General features: G+C 46.0%; 1 protein-coding gene across 8 annotated transcripts in view; it reads left to right on the plus strand.

The window, feature by feature from the left end:
* The first annotated feature begins 681 nt into the window (after window positions 1–681).
* Window positions 682–17,997, plus strand: part of Slc6a4 (solute carrier family 6 member 4) — a 35,762-nt gene continuing 18,446 nt past the window's right edge. Inside the window, exons 1-5 of one of the 8 annotated variants that reach the window (XM_047545110.1) lie at window positions 682–873; window positions 4,289–4,383; window positions 13,938–14,393; window positions 16,375–16,509; window positions 17,061–17,280. In XM_047545110.1, the coding sequence (XP_047401066.1) occupies window positions 14,051–14,393; window positions 16,375–16,509; window positions 17,061–17,280 (698 nt within the window). In that variant the 5' untranslated portion in view covers window positions 682–873; window positions 4,289–4,383; window positions 13,938–14,050. Of the gene's footprint in view, window positions 874–912; window positions 1,052–4,288; window positions 4,384–9,123; window positions 9,167–12,536; window positions 13,234–13,937; window positions 14,394–16,374; window positions 16,510–17,060; window positions 17,281–17,997 lie in introns of those variants that run through there. The other 7 variants (XM_047545113.1, XM_047545109.1, XM_047545111.1 and 4 more) reach the window with 7 other exon arrangements.

Raw genomic sequence — 17,997 nt, forward strand, 5'->3', positions numbered from 1 at the left:
ACCAAGTTTTTTTTAAATTAGCAAAACAACATATGCACGTGGGTCAAAAACAATGGGCTCCTCTTGAAACCCTTGAGATAATTCAAATATTGTAGTAGCCCAATCCTCGTCCAACACCACGGGGTTTTCTGCAGACCAGCCCCGTGCTCTCTGTTTGAAAACTCCTTGGAACTGTGGCTGGTTAAGGAAAGGAGAGCGTCTTCCATTCATTCCTGCGGCATATTGCGGGCAGCTGCTGGGGGCTCCGGGTTCGCAGAGGAGTTAGACGAGGAGGTCCCTGCTGCTGAGCTCACGTCCCAGCAGCGGAGCCAAGTGCTGTTAAATCCTAGGAAGAGAAATGAAGCAGGAGTCGTCGGGATGGGAACGATGGGGAAGAGTCGGTGGTCAAGAAAAATCGCTCAGAGAGAAAACCTAGACACAACTTGGGGCAGATTTAGCTGCGGAGCAGCCCCGCGCCCCGAAAGGTTCAAAAGTAGACAAATCGACTCCTTCTCTCTGCCCTGCCCTGGCCGCTACCAGCCCCCTCGCTGCTGAGAGCGCTGCGGGTGTGAGTGTGATGGGTGGAGGGATGTCGGTCCCCTCCCGCCGCTGGGGTCGCATGGACGCCGCAGACCCTCCCTGACTCCAGGAGGAGCGCCCAGCCGCGGCTGCGGAGAAACATAAAGTTTATTCGCTTCAAAGTGACGCAAAAAATTCTTAAAGAGCTCTTTGGCAGCGGCTATCTAGAGATCAGACCATGTGAGGGGCCGAGAGTACAAATAGTGCCGCGCGGGCGCCGCTGCTCACAGGCAGCGGTCGCCCTAGGGCCTCGAGGGCGCGAGGGTCGCACCGCCTCCGGAGCCCGGTACCAGCCTCTCCACGCCCAGCCGGCAGGTGGGTCCGCTTTTCTTTTTGCCTCTGATCCATGCTTCTTTCCAGAACCCCTCCCTCTCCCAGAGGGGAGCCGTCGTGCAGCAGAGCTCCCTGGTCTGACTGGGTCGCCCGGGCGGTTGCGCCTGCCTCCCGCACCCTCCACTCTGAAGAAGACAAGTGCCACCGGCATTCGCACCGGGTGAGCGGGGAGAGGGGAGTGTGGAGCGCGCGTGGGGGCTGCAGGCGCTTTGGAGGGCTTCTTTGTCTAATGCTTGCGGAGGCTTAGCGAGCTCCAGCGGAAGAGCAGGTAAAGATGGTCTTTAAGCCAAGTGCTGTCCTGCGCATAGGGGAAAGTTGTAGTTTTAACCTGTGGTTTTATGTTTGATCTTTACTTTGCTGCCGTCGCGTGCTGGTGACTTTATGCAAAGGCATTTGTGCAGGGAGAGTTCTGGTTGACACAAATGCCCAAATATCTAGAGAAACCTTTGAGTGACACTTAAGTGGGCCGAGTCTCCGTGCGCTTGGTTTGTTTCTCTGGCAGAGCTGATGCTGGCTCAGATACTCACAGGCCATTCAGAATTTATGCGAAACTCCAACGGGCTGTTCTACATGGCTAAAACTACAACCATCAGTTGCTTGAAGAATGTGTACGTTCCAATTTGTTCTGAAAAGGCTCTCAGGAGCTGACGAATGCGAAGGAGCAGATTTCCTTTTGCATTGAGGGTTTTTTTTTTGCATATTGAATTGTTCCTTTTCCAGTTGGGGTTTCTAAAGAATTTGAGAGGGGGAGAATTTCTAAGAGTCAGACATTACAAAACCTCGTGTGTATGTATTTTTATGATCAATTTTTGTCCAGAAAAGTGAACCAGGTCAATGGATTATTTATGAGCCTGCTAGCTCTCATCATAGTAAGATGAGATCAAATATTTAATGTGTTTTGCCTTCAGTTACATAGGAAAAATGTCTAAGAAGACAACACTGGCATTTGTGTTTAGTGAAAGGGAGGAGATGTAGGGGCAGCATTAGGGTCCTGGTGGAGGAGTGGAGGGAAACACATGGGACTCTTTGTCCCATAGCTTGCTTTTGTCTGGAGATACTGCTGCCTTAGGGCTCAGGTTTTTGTCCCATGGGGGGGGGGGGGGGAATGACTGTTCCAGAATGGAAGAGAGGCAGGTTTTTCTGCAGCTTGTGCAAATGTACCTTTTTTTTTTTTTTTTTTTTTTGCGGTGCCTGGGAAGGAACCCAGGACCTCTTGCATGTTAAGCACATGCTCTATCACTGAGCTACTCCAAAAGAAATGGGTTTGTACACCTGGGCTGGTAGTTACATCTCTGAAATGCCATAGATAGATCACCAGAGTATGTGGGAATGTTGGATTCATTGTGAGGTAGAAAAAAGGGAAAAAGAAAAAAGAAAAGAAAATCAACGCCCCAAATGGCTTGCTCGATTGGGCGTAGGTTTTTCTTTTTTCACTGAACTTAAGAGCAGATTGAAACTACTCCTTAAACAAAAGTCTCAGAAACACTCTGGTGATCCACCCAGGACATTTCAGAGAACTTTAACTACCAGCCCAGCTATTCAAACTCATTTCTTTCAGTTTCCTTGTTTACAAAATATACATAGGATATGTGGGGGTGGGGAGAATAGATAATGTTGAAGTTTTAATGGAATCTGCAAGGTCTCAGAAATTCCTCATAGGAGATTTTCAGAGACATCTGAGCATTTTGATGAAACTTGGAGAGGCATGTGGAAGGGTTTCACAAATGGGTGGGGTGACTGGAATGAGGATTGTGGCTGAAGGGGATTAGGAGCCTGGGTTGGACGCTTTCTGGCAGGTTTGCAAAACACCTTGGGTGAATCTGCCAAAGAGAAACACAGGTAATTCCAGAAATTAAACCAGCTCATGGCAGTAACTTCTTCATACTTGTCAGTGGAGCACAGGAGGCAGGGCTGCCTGAGGCAAAGTTGCTTTTTATTTTGGCTCTTTGAATCAACAGGATGTGGTCATGACTTGACTCCTTTCCTAAAGTTGCCTGGATGGCCAAAGGGAAAATGATTGGGTCATTTTTTATTAAGAAGGCAACCCAACCTTAGTTATTCCCAGTAATACACCAATTCCTCTGGGTCTCATGATCTTCAGCTGCAAATGGCAGGGAGGAACAGGGGGGCCTACAGAGCAGGATGATATGCTTCAACTCATTCTGTGACTGTCGTCCTCACTTCTGTGCTTTAAGAAAACACAGCTGTAATGCCAGGAACTCAGCAAGGCTGAGGCAGGAGAATTTCAAGTTTGAGGCCAGCTTCAGTAACTTCATGAGACCCTGTCTCAAAACTAAAAAGATGGGTAGGATGTAGCTCAAGGGCAAAGTGCCCCTGGGATTCAATTCCCAGCATAAAGAACAAACAAACAAAACAAGAAAATATGAGCCTTAATAATGGTGCAAGAGTGCCCAAGGGCTTGGACTCTACCCAGATGTTCCTACATAGTCAGAGTTTTCTGGAGATCTACTCAGGTTCCATAGGAAGGCAAAGACTTTCAACACTCTGACATGTGGAAATTAAATACTGCACCTCAACCATGCACAGCCAACAGGGGCCCAAGTTCCCAGATTCCCCTAATGCCCTTTGCAAGATGCCCAGGGTATAGTGCCATAGAAATGATCTCTAAGGTGCACAGATTTGGATTGTGCCTAATCTCTGTCCCAGTCCCTGAGCTGTTACCAACCAGCCACAGTCCTCTGAGGTCTGCAGTGTTTGGCATAGGCATGGATATGGAGAGCAACAGTTGATAAAAGCACCTGTCTCTTCATACTTGCGGCAGGTGCTACAGACTACCCTGCTCTCAAGGGGAGCCAGTTTCTGTGTTCCCAGTTGTAAGAGCACCTTAAGGAAAGAAAATTGACAGCTTTCTAGGAGAGGTCAGGTAGGAAATACCTGAAACTAACCTTTTGTTTGGTTTTTTGAATCAACAGGATGTAGGCATGACTTGACTCCTTTCCTAATGTCACCTGGATGGCCAAAGAGAAAATGCAGTCATTTTTTTGTATATTGTGTGTCTAGGGTTGGCACAAGACCCACCACGGGCCATGTTATTTCTCCACTCTGTGCCCACCCTACCCCCACCAGTCCTGTGGATTATACCCAGAGGTGCTCTACCACTGAGCCACATCCGCAGCTCTTTTTATTTGTTTGTTTGTTTGGAGACAGGGTCTTGCTAAGTTGTCCAGACTGGCCTCAAACTTGCCATCCTTCTACCTCAGCCCCCCAAGTAGTTGGGATTCCAGGTATGTGCTGCCACACCCAGCTGGGCTGTATCCCAGGTCATTTCTGCAGAGATCTGGAGATCTTGTACTGACTTTAGAAATGTTATTGCATGAGTAATGTCTCTGTAGGGGTATTTCTCTTCAGCCTGACCTTTTTTTTTTTTTTTTTTTAGCTTCTGGTGACTGGAAGGATGAATGCTCATTTACTGAATGTTGGCAACATGCTTTTAAACTGAGCAAGTGTCTTCCCAGCCCTGTGTCTAACAAGGTGACAAACTGAGTGGAGATAGGCTGGTGTGAGGCTGTAGACGGTCTTCCTATTTTCTTCTTTCCTTCGGCTCTCCTGGAACCTGGCAGTAGCTCACTACTGGCAGTAGCTCCCACCCGACCCTGGCCCAAGGGGACTTGTTAATGGGTTTTTAAACCCTTGGCTTTTAAACTCACGACAGAACAGATCTCCTTTAATCCTGGAAGCCCCTGGACAGCACAACCAGAGATGCATCCCAGAGACATGGAGACACAGAGATGATGTCCCCAGGATCCCCATAGCAAAAGGGAGGGTCTCCTAGGATCCTGAGAGCCAGTTCTTCATGTCATTTGAGGTAGGGAGGGCAGAGGTGAGAGGTGTTGTGTCAGGCCAGGTAGTAACCTGGGAGAACGCTTCCCAGTGGCTCAGGAAAGAGCTAATTGGGTACTCTGGGAGAATCCAGAGCCCCAGGTTTGATGGACACCAGCAGAGGGGCTATCAGTGGGCCTTCACTACCTAGCGTTTTGGTGTTGTCTTTTAGGGCATATTCAAGGAAAAAAAGAGCATTTTATTTCCTTTGCTACTGACCTGCCGAATAAAATAAACTGCTTTTTTTTTCCCCCCTCAAAGGGAATTTTCCCTTCCAAGGAGGGGCCTAGAATTAGGGAGTGAGAGAGTCAGCAAGATCTTGAAGGTAAAGGGTGGTGGCTGGCCCCTGGCTCTTAGGGTACAGGCCTAGAACTTGCCTTTTGTGCACTTGGGCTCTTTTCGCTCCCCCAAATAGTACAGAACCTAGTGCCTTTAAAATACTAATCAAATTAGCTGGCTCTTCCCCTTGTTTTGGAAGAAAGGAGCTGGGTGGAGGGGAAAGGAGGGAAGAAGCTGGAGGGGAGGAGAGACCAGCCATTCTGGGTGCCTCCCCAGGGCTGTGGGACTCGCAGGAAGTTTCTCAGCACTGATTCAAAGCTAGAGTTATGTTTCTTCTCCCATTTATTTATTTGAAGAAATTCTGATTGAAAAGTCAGATAAATCATACATTTCACCAGTTGTTCAGGCAGTTGCTCTAATTATACATATTATCTATTTTTGCATATGTAATAGAAATTTTGATATATTTATAATATGTAGTGATTATACAATTTCCATATTTGTATATAGGTATTTTTGTTGAACTGAGCGTTTACAGACATCTAGGTGCTCTACCCCTACCTACATATTTTAGCATGCCTCTCCTAAAATTAAGGACCTTCTCCTGCATAACTGTACACCATTATCATAACAGGGAACATCCATACAATGCCATTCTGGAATATACAGGTCAAATTTCCTCTGTTGTCTCAGTGGAGTCCTTTTGAGTTTATGGGTTACTGTTTGAGATTGTAAACTGCTCTTGCCCTCATTTGAGTGCTTAGTGGGAACCAGACCAATGCTGTGTAATAATGAACTGATTTTTCCATGGATATTCCCCAACTGTGTGACTCACTGTCAAGTACGTTTCAGAATTCTTCTTTTTCTTTTCTTTTCTTTTTTTTTTTTTTAACAAAAGATTGAACTCAGGGTACTTAACCACTGAGCCTTTTATGCAGAGGCTGGCTTTGAACTTGAGATCCTCATGCCTTAGCCTCTAGAGCTGCGGAGATTACAGGTGGGCGCTACTGGGTTGCTACATTTCAGAATTTCTTGACCTAAGCGTATAGGCACTTTCTAGCAATAACATGCAAATCTTCACTCCCTTATGGTTAAAGAGATGTCACATGTGTTCTCCATGTCACCCCAATTCTGAAGTTCCCCCTCTTCCAGCAGCCAGGTTCCCTCCTGTCTCCCCACTTCCTTCTCCCTGCCCCACTAAGAAATGTGCCTGGTTCCTCTTTCCTCCTTGTCACTCACTCTTTATTTTGTTGTTTGTTTCTGGCACTGGGAATTCCACACACAGGAACACTCATTCTTCTGCTGGATCACATCCCCAGTCCCCCGCCTTTTTTTAAATCACGAAGCATGGTCTGTTTCCTAGTCTGACTCAGATGTGTAATCCTCCTGCCTCAACTTCCCAAGTCGCTGAGATTACAGGCGTGTTCCACCGTGCCCAGCAACTTAGTTGTGTAATAGATGTGTGTTGAAGAAACAGGCCATGTTTGGAAATGTTCCCCTGTATTTTATCTCAGTTTCTATTGACTACATAAATTACATTATCACAACATAAAAGAGTGTTTAGAAGGTGTAAGTCAGGGCTAGGGATGTAGCTCATGCATTTACCTAGCATGGGAAAGGCCCTGGGTCCCATCCCCAGAGTTACAAAAAAGAAAAAGTGACACTCCTCATCTTAACACATCACTTTGCATCAAGTTTCCTGTCTCTTTCCTGGTCTTGTCCACATTTAAATAAGTTACCACAACTGAATTGAAGCAGTTTTATTTTCTACAATAATTTTTTAAGTTAAATATAATAAAAAATTCATGACATCAATTTCAAAAGCCTGTAACAGGCCTAAATGACACCTTCGAAAAATCTGATAGAGTTTATCTACATCCTTGCCTTAAATTTAATTTCCTCAAGAACCAGAATGAAGGTTATAATAAATAGGTGCTTCTGTCCATTTCATTGTCACCCCTTCCCTGCCACTTCATCCCGTGTCCTTCAGCTTTTGCTTTAGATGCTTCATTTCTGACATTTACTTCTGCGGGTAGTAGGTACACTCCAAGAGCCAAACAACCGTCATGAATGAACATTTGGAATCCAGACTGTTACTGGGTGTGCCCGGTTGGTTCCAAGTCTGAAAGAACAGCCCTGGCTAATTGTTTCATCCTAGATGCACCAGTCTTTTCCAGTCCCTAGTCTGTTAAGTCACTGCTGTGGCAGCCTCCTCCTCCACCATCCATCTTTCCATCTCCTGATGGGGGAGGCGGGAGGGGTAGGGCCCCTTAGGATGGAACCTGGACGCATTTGACTTCGCCCCCGGGAGGAGGAGTCCTGCCTGGCCTCCAGTTCAGGTCTATGGCATGAGAGGCTGTGGATAACACCCCACCCAGGGAACCAGGAACAGGTCCCTGTGCAGAGACCCTTTAGCACAAATGCCAGACTTTTTCACACATCAGGCACAAAGATGTGTGAACCAGGTCCCTGCTTCCAAGGGGACACAAAATAAATATACATAGAAGGATAAATGGTGACTTATGCTAATCAATGATGTGGAACAAATGAGAAATTATACAGGATCAAGAGAGATCATCTTGGGCTGGGGTGGTAAGAGAAGACTTCAAAGTCAGGCCTCAGAGGAAGCTGGGTGGGGTGTAGAAGATGTGTTCCAGGGTTCACTTGCCCCTGAATAGCCTGAGGCACTTGTGAAAAGTGCAGATGCCTGCTGCCGGTACTGGTGCTGCTGGGGAGGCTGAGGCAGGAGGACTGTGAGTTCAAAGCCAGATTCAGCAACTTAGGGAGGCCCTAAGCAACTTAGTGAGACTGTTTCAAAAAATAAAAAGAGCTGGGGATGTGGCTTAGTGGTTAAGCGCCCCTGGGCTCAATCCCTTGTACCAAAAAAATAAAAATAAATGCAAATGCTTGGCCCCCCACATATCTCTTGAAGTGAAAAGCAGAATGGGTGGCATGTGTGGTGGTGGTGGTGGTAGTGAAGTGATTCACTGTTATTTATTGATGCTTTCCATGTGCTAAGTAAAGCATTCATTATACTTTTATAATTCCCACAATAGCCTTGATCAAGCACAAATATTAACCATCTGCTTTTTTTTGGAGGGGGTACCACGGATTGAACTCAGGGGCACTCAAACACTGAGCCACATTCCCAGCCCTATTTTGTATTTTATTTAGAGACAGGGTCTCACTTAGTGCCTCACTGTTGCCGAGGCTGGCTTTGAACCTGTGTGCCACTGTGCCCAGCAACATCTGCTTTTTTTCTTTTTTTTTTTCTTTTCTTTTTTTTTTTTTTTTTTTTTTTTTTTTTTTGCGGTGCTGGGGATTGAACCAGGGCCTTGTGCTTGCAAGGCAAACACTCTACCAACTGCACTATCTCCCCAGCCCACCTATCTGCTTTTAAACAGGATGAATTGGAGGCTCAGAGAGGTTAAGTGACCTACCCAGAGTCTCACAACCAGTAAGTGGTGGATCTGAGATTCCAGTACAGATCTGTGAAACAGAAAGGAGAGTTCTGAGTTGTGGACACAGAGAAATATTATTGAGTGACTCAGGAAGGCGGTTAGTCTATCTAGGCTTGGCTATTCATGTTCATTGGAAGAGGGTTCTTCATGCCAGTTTGTGCCAAATCCATTTTTTTTATTAATGTCTGAGTAATCCGTTGTACTTTTGGCCAGGCTCTGGAGTGATCTGGGTCCATCATGGATGACTAGTTCTCTCAATTGGACACTGAGCAGACAAGCTAAGGGTTCCCATTTTCCCCTTGGCCAGGCAGGAGAAGTTCTGAAAAGATTTTTCCTTTCTCACGGTAACTGGTCCAAACTGCCCTGAGGACTTTATCCTATTTAATTCCTCTCCAAAAAATGAAACTGAATCTCTCATACAAGGAATCCTTGGGAGAAGGTGAGAGCTGTGATTATGGAGCCCATGTCTACCCTGTATGTCCAAAACACAAGCAGATTTTCTCAACTGCCTTGATTTATAGCCCAAGTCTATTTTGCTTGAAAGGCAAGTCAGGGGTCACCATGGCTTGTGACTTGTGATGCCACACACCTTGGAGACCTCAGCAGCCCTCTGACAGATACAAATGCAGCCTCGTTTACCCAGTGGGGCCTGTGAGGAGGAATCAAGTAAACTCCAAGGTCTTGTGACAGAAACGGTAAGATAGCACAGGGGAGATTTGTTTAATCTGGGGACTGCTTTGGAGCTGGAAATATGGACTATCTCAGCTTGCAGCAGGCCTGGGAGTCTGTCCACAGGCATGTGCTCTTGGAGGAAACACCGGCCATGGTGTTGCTTCGCTTGTCCTGCAATCTGCCTTCTTTTCCAGATTTGGCCTTGTGCCATGAACTCCACGAAGACAGGACTGTGCCTGTTTTGTGGGTGAACAGCAGGGCTTTGCTGGGTTACTGCTTCTTCGCGGCAGGAGGCCAGGTTCAGCGTTCATTGCGCAGGAGGCACCAGAGCTCTGTAATTCCTGTCGTTTTTGGTGGGTGCCTTGGGAACTTCAGACTCCCTCTGCTCAGAGAATGCAAATTGCCACTTGGCTTGATGACCTGTAATTAATTTTATCTCAGTGTTCAACCCATACTTCATGCTGGGGTTTTGTTTTGTTTTGGAAAATGGAAATCGAGTACCCTAAGAGGCAAATTCACTTTGATCTTGACACATGAAGTCAAAGTACACAATTTCTAGTGTCACACAGACAAGCAGAGTCAATGGGCATTTCCAAGGGGTTAGGAGGTTTTATGACTAATAGTCATAATTACTTGTTCAGTTACTGGTTCCCCTGGCTACAGAGACAGAGACAGTATGTGTGAAAAGAAGAATGGAGATTTGATCAGAAGTTTAAATAGAATAGAAACAATCCCCCCACCCTTTTTTTTAAACGAGGGGGAGGGAATAGAGTGAATTAGCTGAGAGGAAGCTGGAGTAAGAACAGAAAGTTAATCATGACCGTCACCAGGTCTACTGCACCACCGTGCTACACCCTTCAGGTGTGGAGCCCTGGAGGAGGTCAGGTTGTTGTCCCACACTGCCATTCATAGCCTGTCCCCTACTCAGCCTGGGGCTGCAGTATACATTCAAGTTTCAAATGAAAGCTCTGGGGCTTTTTCTGGCCCTGGAGAAACTCAAAAGCTACCTGGAGGAGGTCGTGGCTGTAATACTGACCTCGTTTGCCATCTTCCTACCCAGCAGGATAAAAATATCTTTTAAAAAAGAAAGCTTTCATGAGCACATCCAGAAACCTTCTTATCAACTTGAACTTCTATATCCCTGAGCCAGCCTGTGCTCAGCCATTGTTATCTGCTGGTCTCAGTAGAAAAGGCTGGTGAGGGCTCAGTAGAATCAGAAAACTGGGAAAGGAGTCCAGGCAACACAGGTAGGAACCTGTGGGCAGAAAGGGGCCCGGGCACATGCCCTCTGCTCCTGGGTCACCAGATGCACAACTAGGACTTGTTTTCCTTTAACTGGAAAAAGTAGGGAAATGAACAAAAGGAAATGTGTGTTTCCTGTTTGGTGGTTTCAAGGAACTTTAACTCATTTTGTATCCCACGTTCTATGATCAAGGGTGAGAGCACAGTAGGAGAACCCCAGAAAGCAGAACTGCATGGGGAGAGCCCAGTGTCTTTGGAGAGGCAGCCTGAAGTCATGGGTTGCCTGAAGGATGCTCTTAACAGGCATGATTTTTCTTATTTTTATCAAGGTAGAAAGTACTGGGGGATATTTCAGGAAACTGGACTTTTGTAATGGTCCAGAACAAAGAGAGGATAGTATATTGTTCTTCCAGGAGCTGCTGATGGTAGTTGTCAAGCAGTCAAGATCAGTTGCCTTAGGGGCTGAACCCCTGAGGTCCCTGGAAAACACACATTGCTTCCACCCCCATCCACCAACCCTAGAGTTTTTTCCACCCTCCCTGCAGGGTGCCACAGGGGAGAAAACAAATGAAACCTAGAACAAATGGTTTGGCTACTAAGGCAGAAGGGTAATGAGTCACAGCTGTGACTGAGATGGACCAAGGTTCCCTCTCAGTTTAAATGAGTGGAAAGTGGCAGTGTTGAAGATGGGAAGAACTTCCTACAGAAAACTTTAGGGAATGGAGGAAGAAAGAGCAAGGGAAAGGAAGCCTGGGTCTGGCAGGCTCTGTCAACTGAGTGCCACCTGGCCACCCTGGTGAAGCTCTTTATCCTTGCCATTTGGTCTTCAGGTTCTACAGTGTTTAGTGTGGAAAACATGTCATTGATGTAGGCCAGAGAGGGAACAGAGGCCTTATCAAACACCAATACCAAAGTTCAGGTTTAACTTAGCTGTGTATTTGAAAAACCTTAACATTTTATTAACTCTCTCTTAAAAAGAAAAAAAAAAAAATTCCCTTGGCCTGATAAATGGTTACTTTGGAAGATGAGAAAATGTGTGTGTGGCGGGGGGGTTTAGCTCAGTGGTGCAGTTTGTCTAGCATGTTCAAAGTCCTTGGTCCAATCCCAAAAGGAAAGAAAGAAAAAAGGATAAAAAAAATTCTATCAGGTCTAGTTGAGGTCTTGAGGAAGGGGAGAAAGGAGACTGTTTAGCAGCATGAAAAAGGTGAACACAATGAGGTTTTATTTTTTTTTCTTTATGGTGGTACTGAGGATTGAACCCAGAGCCCTGCACAAGCTAGGCAAGCACTCTACCAGTGAGCCACCCACCTGGCCTTTTTTGTTTTGAGATAGGGTCTCACTAAATTGCCCAGGCTGGCCTTAAACTTGCGCCTCCTGCCTAAGCCTCCTGAGTAGCTGGGATTATAGGTGTGCACTACCATGGCTGACTTGGAATGAGTTTTTATTCAGATTGCTCTGTCAGAAATTCATATTCTCGGGCTGGGGAGATAGCTCAGTCGGTAGAGTGTGCGCCTTGCAAGCACAAGGCCCTGGGTTTGATCCCCAGCACCGCAAAAAAAAAAAAAAAAAAAAAAAAAAGAAATTCATATTCTTCTCAGTGGTGTTTGCATCCTTGAGTCTGGGGTGTGGTAAGTAGGTGAGAGCCAAACAGCTTACACAGACACACACACCCTCACTATACAGAGCTGACTTATCTCTTGTTGCTATAGATATTTTTGGTAACAATAAATCCCTTTAAAATGTTTATTTTCCACTTTACAAATAAAAAGAAACCAAGAAACAAAATCCTAACTTTCTTCCCTTGGTGTTCATGTCTAATCTTTGCCCATATTTATGTCCATAATCATCACTGTGAAGTTACTACTTTGTATTCCAATTTTTCAGTATGTTTTTGTCTCGCTTTTTTTTTTGGGGGGGGGGTAACAGGGATTGAACCCAGGAACTTTACCACAGCCCTTTTTTTGATTTTTCATTTTGAGATAGGGTCTTGCTAAGTTGCTTAGGGCCTCTCTGAGTTGCTGAGACTGGCCTGAAACTTGCAGTCTTCCTATCTTAGCCTCCTGAGTTGCTGGGATTATATGTGTGTGCCATCACACTCGGCTTGTCTTCAAATTTCTATGCAAAGATAGTTAAGTCAGAGTAACTGAAAGCCCCAAATAGGACACATATACTTACCGTTTTTAGCATCTAGCTCTTCTCTTGCTGTTGGATTTGGAAGGTTGATGTGGGATCTTTGCTGTTGTGAATAGTGCTGACTGTACCTTTCTACAAAGGTATGTGATCTAAGGAGGAACATGTTTCAACTTCCAATCTGTTTCAAGAGTTTGAAAGCTCAGGCCTGGAAGAAACAGAGTGAGCTGGGAGGTCTTGGCTGCTTGCAACTTAATAACAGGCCATAGGTGTAAAGTCCAAAAGGGCTCAGATTTCTTTCTACACACGCTGGCTGTCTCAGACCTTAGTCCAGAGGGGAGCAGAGCTGCCTCCCCTGCACCCTGGCCTGGGTCAGTGAAATGAAGGCATAGGCATACCTGGCCCAGCCCCTCCCCATGGGCGCACACCAGCGTCTGTGACCTGCATGCTCTTCTCCCTGGCTCTCCCTGTGAGAGGGACCCTGCCTGCCCTGTCACTATTGCAGAGTGACAAGGGGCTTGGCCACAAGTGTTACTGGCGAGTAGCAAGAAGATGAATGGTGAGCAACAAGCCATTACAGCCTAGCGGGACCTGCAGAGTATAATGGGAAGGCAGAAGGGCCAAGCACTGTGGACTGCACACAGCCAGAGGTAGCAAGGATCTGCTTTCCAACCTGGGTAAAGGAAAAGTGAAGAAGTCCCCAGCCAAGGATCTAGAGGTATCTCACTAAGGCGGCCTTTCACCTCTCATCTCTATCCTTTACTCTTTTGTTTTTTAGATCATATCTATAGTTTGTATTAAATCTAACTTTGGGTATTCACCTGAAATGATGTCATTACCTACTTGAGGACAGAAACTGCTGTTTCATTTGTCATTTTCCCAGCACAGCCTCTAGGACAGGGGATCTGTAATACTGTAGAGCGAGCCTCTCCTGGTGTTCTGAATTACTGATAAACTACAGGGTGAAATTCTGGCCCCTCAAAGTGAAGCAAGTGCTTTTCAGAAGTAGAGCCTGGATAAAACATTGGTGATATTTTTTTGTTGTTGTTTTGTTTTTATACCAGGGATTGAGCCCAAGAGTGCTTAACCAGGGAGCCACACTCCCAGCCCTTTTTTATTTTCTATTTGAAGTAGTCTCACTAAGTTGCTGAGGCTGGCTTTACACTTGCAATCCTCCTGCCTCAGCCTTCGAGCTACTAGTTTCACAGGTGTGCGCCACCTCACCCGGCCGGTGATATGCTATATTTGTTTTGTTGTTTCCTTTCAAATTTCTTGATTGTGATTTGCTGCCTGTATAGGTTGGAAAATCGAGTTGATTTTATTGACTCTTGTATAGCAAACAGGTGCAAGAAATATAATGAGTTAATACAAAGACAAGCAACATGACTAATTTTATCCTCCTTTCTCTCTGTGCCTTTCCAGCAGAGTTCTCAATCCTACCGCCATAAAGCTCTGAGGAGATCCACAAACCCAAACAGCAAGACTCCTTCTTGTCCTTGGCAGATGGGAGGCAGTATCATTTACTAACCTGCAGGATGGAGACCACGCCCTTGAATTCTCAGACAGTGCTATCAGCCTGTAAGGATGGAGAGGATTGTCAGGAAAACGGAGTGCTGCAGAAGGGTGTCCCCACCACAGGGGAAAGAGCAGAGTCTAGCCAAAGGTCCAATGGGTACTCAGCAGTTCCCAGCCCTAGTGCAGGAGATGACGCTCCACACTCCATGCCGGCTGCCACCACCACCCTAATGGCTGAGGTTCATCAAGGGGAACGGGAGACCTGGGGCAAGAAGGTGGATTTCCTCCTCTCAGTCATTGGCTACGCTGTGGACCTGGGCAACGTCTGGCGCTTTCCCTACATATGCTACCAGAATGGAGGAGGTCAGTACCATAGCCACAAATGGGTAGGCTGTAGATCCTCATGGGAGGCTAGAGGATAAATCAAGTGTTTGCTGTCTCAGGTAACTGAGAGGAGCCTGGGAACATGATTGCTTAGACTTTCATGTTAGTCTAAAAGACATATCTCCAGCAAGCCAAAAGCTTAGGTCAGCATGTCTGAGGCTTTCTGGGTTGAGGAGTTGCGCAGAGGCTCTCCAAACCTGATCTCACAGATTTCTAGCATCATCAGTGCTCCATGTGTTGAAGGGTCACCTCCTCATCCTGCATCATCCAAGTACTATCCCCCACAAAGCCAGAAGTGAGGGAATGGCCATCAGCACTGTATCAGGTTTCTTCACTCCTGTGGCAGGTTCTTCTTGGGACAGTCTAGAGGGGTCACATCTGCATCAGGAAAATTTGAGAGGTAACTTCAGGGCTCCAAATCCTCCTGGAGTTGAAAATGACATTAACTTAGGTCCAGAGTCTTAAGTTGCCAGTCTGGGTATAATTCAAGGCAGAACCCAGCCACAATATTGCTGATTCCAAATCATGCATGGATATACTTATATCTCCTATATTATTGTTAGATTTTTGAGACCAGAGACAAAATCTGCTTCCTCCTTATAACTCTAAAGCCTCTAGAGCTATTACCTTTTGGATGATCAAAAATTATAGCTGACTTAGATGTGGACATGGGAAGAGAGCAGAGAGAGAAGTGAGTAAGTATGGGGCCTCTATGTTGACACTGGGTTTGTTATCAGAATAGGAAAACAACAAGCAAAAATGGGTGTCAAGTCAATTAATATTTAGTTTGACAGGAAATCTGGCAACAGATTTGGTAAGGCAGTTAAAATGAGTCTTGGGGTTCCGTGGCCTGACATGGGGCAGCCTGGGTTTGCTATGTCTTTTAGGGACTTCTGTCCGTGCAGTTTCAAAGGCAGTTGCTTGGGGGCTCCTTGCCTGGGAGGAGCGGAAGTCATTATCACCTTATCTCCTGCTTGGAAGGACTCACCTTTAGCCTGAGCATTAGATAAGGGGCTGGGTCACTGGTGACATTTCCTTCTGTAGCAAATCAAGCAAACCCTTTGGACAAAGGCCACCATGAAAACATGACATGTTTTTTTTAGTCTCAAGCCAGGTTTACCTGTGTAATTTTAAGTTATGTGGACCTTTCTGAGTTGTGCTGACTTCAAGGATTCTAGAAGCAAAGCATTTTATAGAAGGGAACGTTATCAGGGAAAATCATAGCTGACTTATCCTTTGGACTACAACTCAGGTCATAAGGGAACAGTTGCCAAAATGGCATTTCCAGATTCAGCCCCAAAGATGGCTTGTGAGGGATCATTCTGGCCCAGTGGGTTTATGGACATATAGCCAAATATCAGTAAGTGTCTGGAGCCACTCTGAAGAACAAAGATTCTAGTTGTATGACTCATTGATGGTGGCAGCTATATAGCTCATCACAGGTACTCTGTACCCAGGAGACCCTGTAATGGTTGCATCAGAATCACTCAGGGACCTTAAACAATCTTACGTTGCACCCACACCCAGACATTCTGCTTTAGAAGATCAGGGGTGGGCCCTGGAATCTGGGGGTGAGTTTTTAAACTCACCAGTGATTGTGATGTGAGACTCTCCTCAACCCTGTCATCTTATGGGGGAGGAAATTGGGGCTCAGAGAGGGGAAGTGGTCCAGGTTTGTGTAGGCAGCCAGAAATAAAGGTGCTCCCAGTTCCTACCCTGTTGACTCCCAACCCAGTGTTGTTTCCATTTACTTTTTCAGCACCCTTTGAAACTTCATTTTAGCTGTGGTGCTCTGTCTACGGTTACTTCTGGCAAAGCACTAAGACCAGGGCAGCACAGTGTGAGTTTACTCAGCACAGGGTGACTCTGTAGTTCTCAACATGAGCCCTCTTGTCCAGATCAGTTGGATTTCCTGGGACAGATGCAGGCTAGGAGTGAAATTGTCTTTCATCTGCCTCAGGGGCGTTCCTTCTCCCCTACACCATCATGGCCATTTTCGGGGGAATTCCACTCTTTTACATGGAGCTTGCACTGGGCCAGTACCACCGAAATGGATGCATTTCTATATGGAGGAAAATCTGCCCAATTTTCAAAGGTAACCGAAGGGTTTGCTGAATGGGTGAGTAGGGGCATTTCCATCAACGGGTGGGAACTGGGGACCTGCTTCTAGAAACACTTAGGTTTTAGGTATCCCTGGGAAACAACTTGAGTCATCAAGTTTGTGACTGGTCAAGTGGTGTGAAATTGTTAACAAGAAACAGAACAAATGGCAATTAAAAAGTAAACTAAGTTTTAAAAATTTAGAACAGTAACAGTACTCACGTACATTTTTTAAAAAGTTTATTTTTGCAGTGCTGGGGATTGAACCCAGGGCCCTGTGCTTGCAAGGCAAGCACTCTACCAAATGAGTTATATCCCTAGACCCTCACACACATTTTTGAAAACGTGAAAGCTTGCATATATACAAGTAATTGGCTACAAGTAATTGCCATTTACCCTGTGGTTTTCAGAGTTCTTAGGGGAATGAAATGGATGACAGTAGCTGTCTTTGCCTCTCACTCCAGCTGTGGGACTCTCCAGGGCTCTGTCTCAGACTTTTATTGTTGGGCTGTCCTTTGAACTTGGCCTCTCTTGCCTACTTCCCAGGGATCGGCTATGCCATCTGCATCATTGCCTTTTACATTGCCTCCTACTACAACACCATCATGGCCTGGGCGCTCTACTACCTCATCTCCTCCTTCACGGATCAGCTGCCCTGGACCAGCTGCAAGAATTCCTGGAACACTGGCAACTGCACCAACTACTTCTCAGAGGACAATATCACCTGGACACTCCATTCCACGTCCCCTGCTGAAGAATTTTACACGTAAGTGTGCGTAAATGAGAGGATGATCTGTTCAGGCAGGCCACACCCCTGGATTTGGCTTCTTAGGAAGCAGGTAGGAGCCAAGGGCTCTTTACGGTCTCCTGGCAGACTTCTGAGAGATGATGCTATCAGGGATGGATGGGGGAGAGAATGAGAAACGGGGTGGCAGAGCCCCAGTCCCTAGCAGGATTTGAAGTTGGGAAACCGTTTTGAGTGCTGCACAATCACACCTTCTGTGCCACCCCTCTTCTTTTCCATTGTCAGAACAGGCTGCCAACATGCCCAAGCTGATCCCTACCTTCATTTTCCAAAATTACTCCTCTGCATCAAAACTACCCTTCTTCCTGGCTCCTCTTCTCAGTCAGCTGCCATGAAAGCAAAACAACCTGTATCTTCAGTAGTTTGAAACTATTCAAATAGTTTCTAGTTTAATGCATTGACTTCATGAATGGGATCTACCCTTTGGAAGAAGATGCTTAGAAAAAGCAGCATTATTTTAATGCAGGAATTTCAGGGGCTGGCAACCCAAAGACAGAGCTATGTTAAAGGAAGGGGCCTACTACCCACACACATAAATCCTCATGTACCCAATAGCCAAGCATATTGGTCAAAGAGGTTTGGATCCCAGACAGCAAAGGAGAGACCAGGAAGTCTATCTTTGGGTGGAGAACTCTTCCCAGGGACTGCTGGCTGACTATGCTGATTGCTTCTTGAGGA

Source organism: Sciurus carolinensis, chromosome 3 (assembly GCF_902686445.1).
Source record: "Sciurus carolinensis chromosome 3, mSciCar1.2, whole genome shotgun sequence".
NCBI lineage: Eukaryota > Metazoa > Chordata > Mammalia > Rodentia > Sciuridae > Sciurus > Sciurus carolinensis.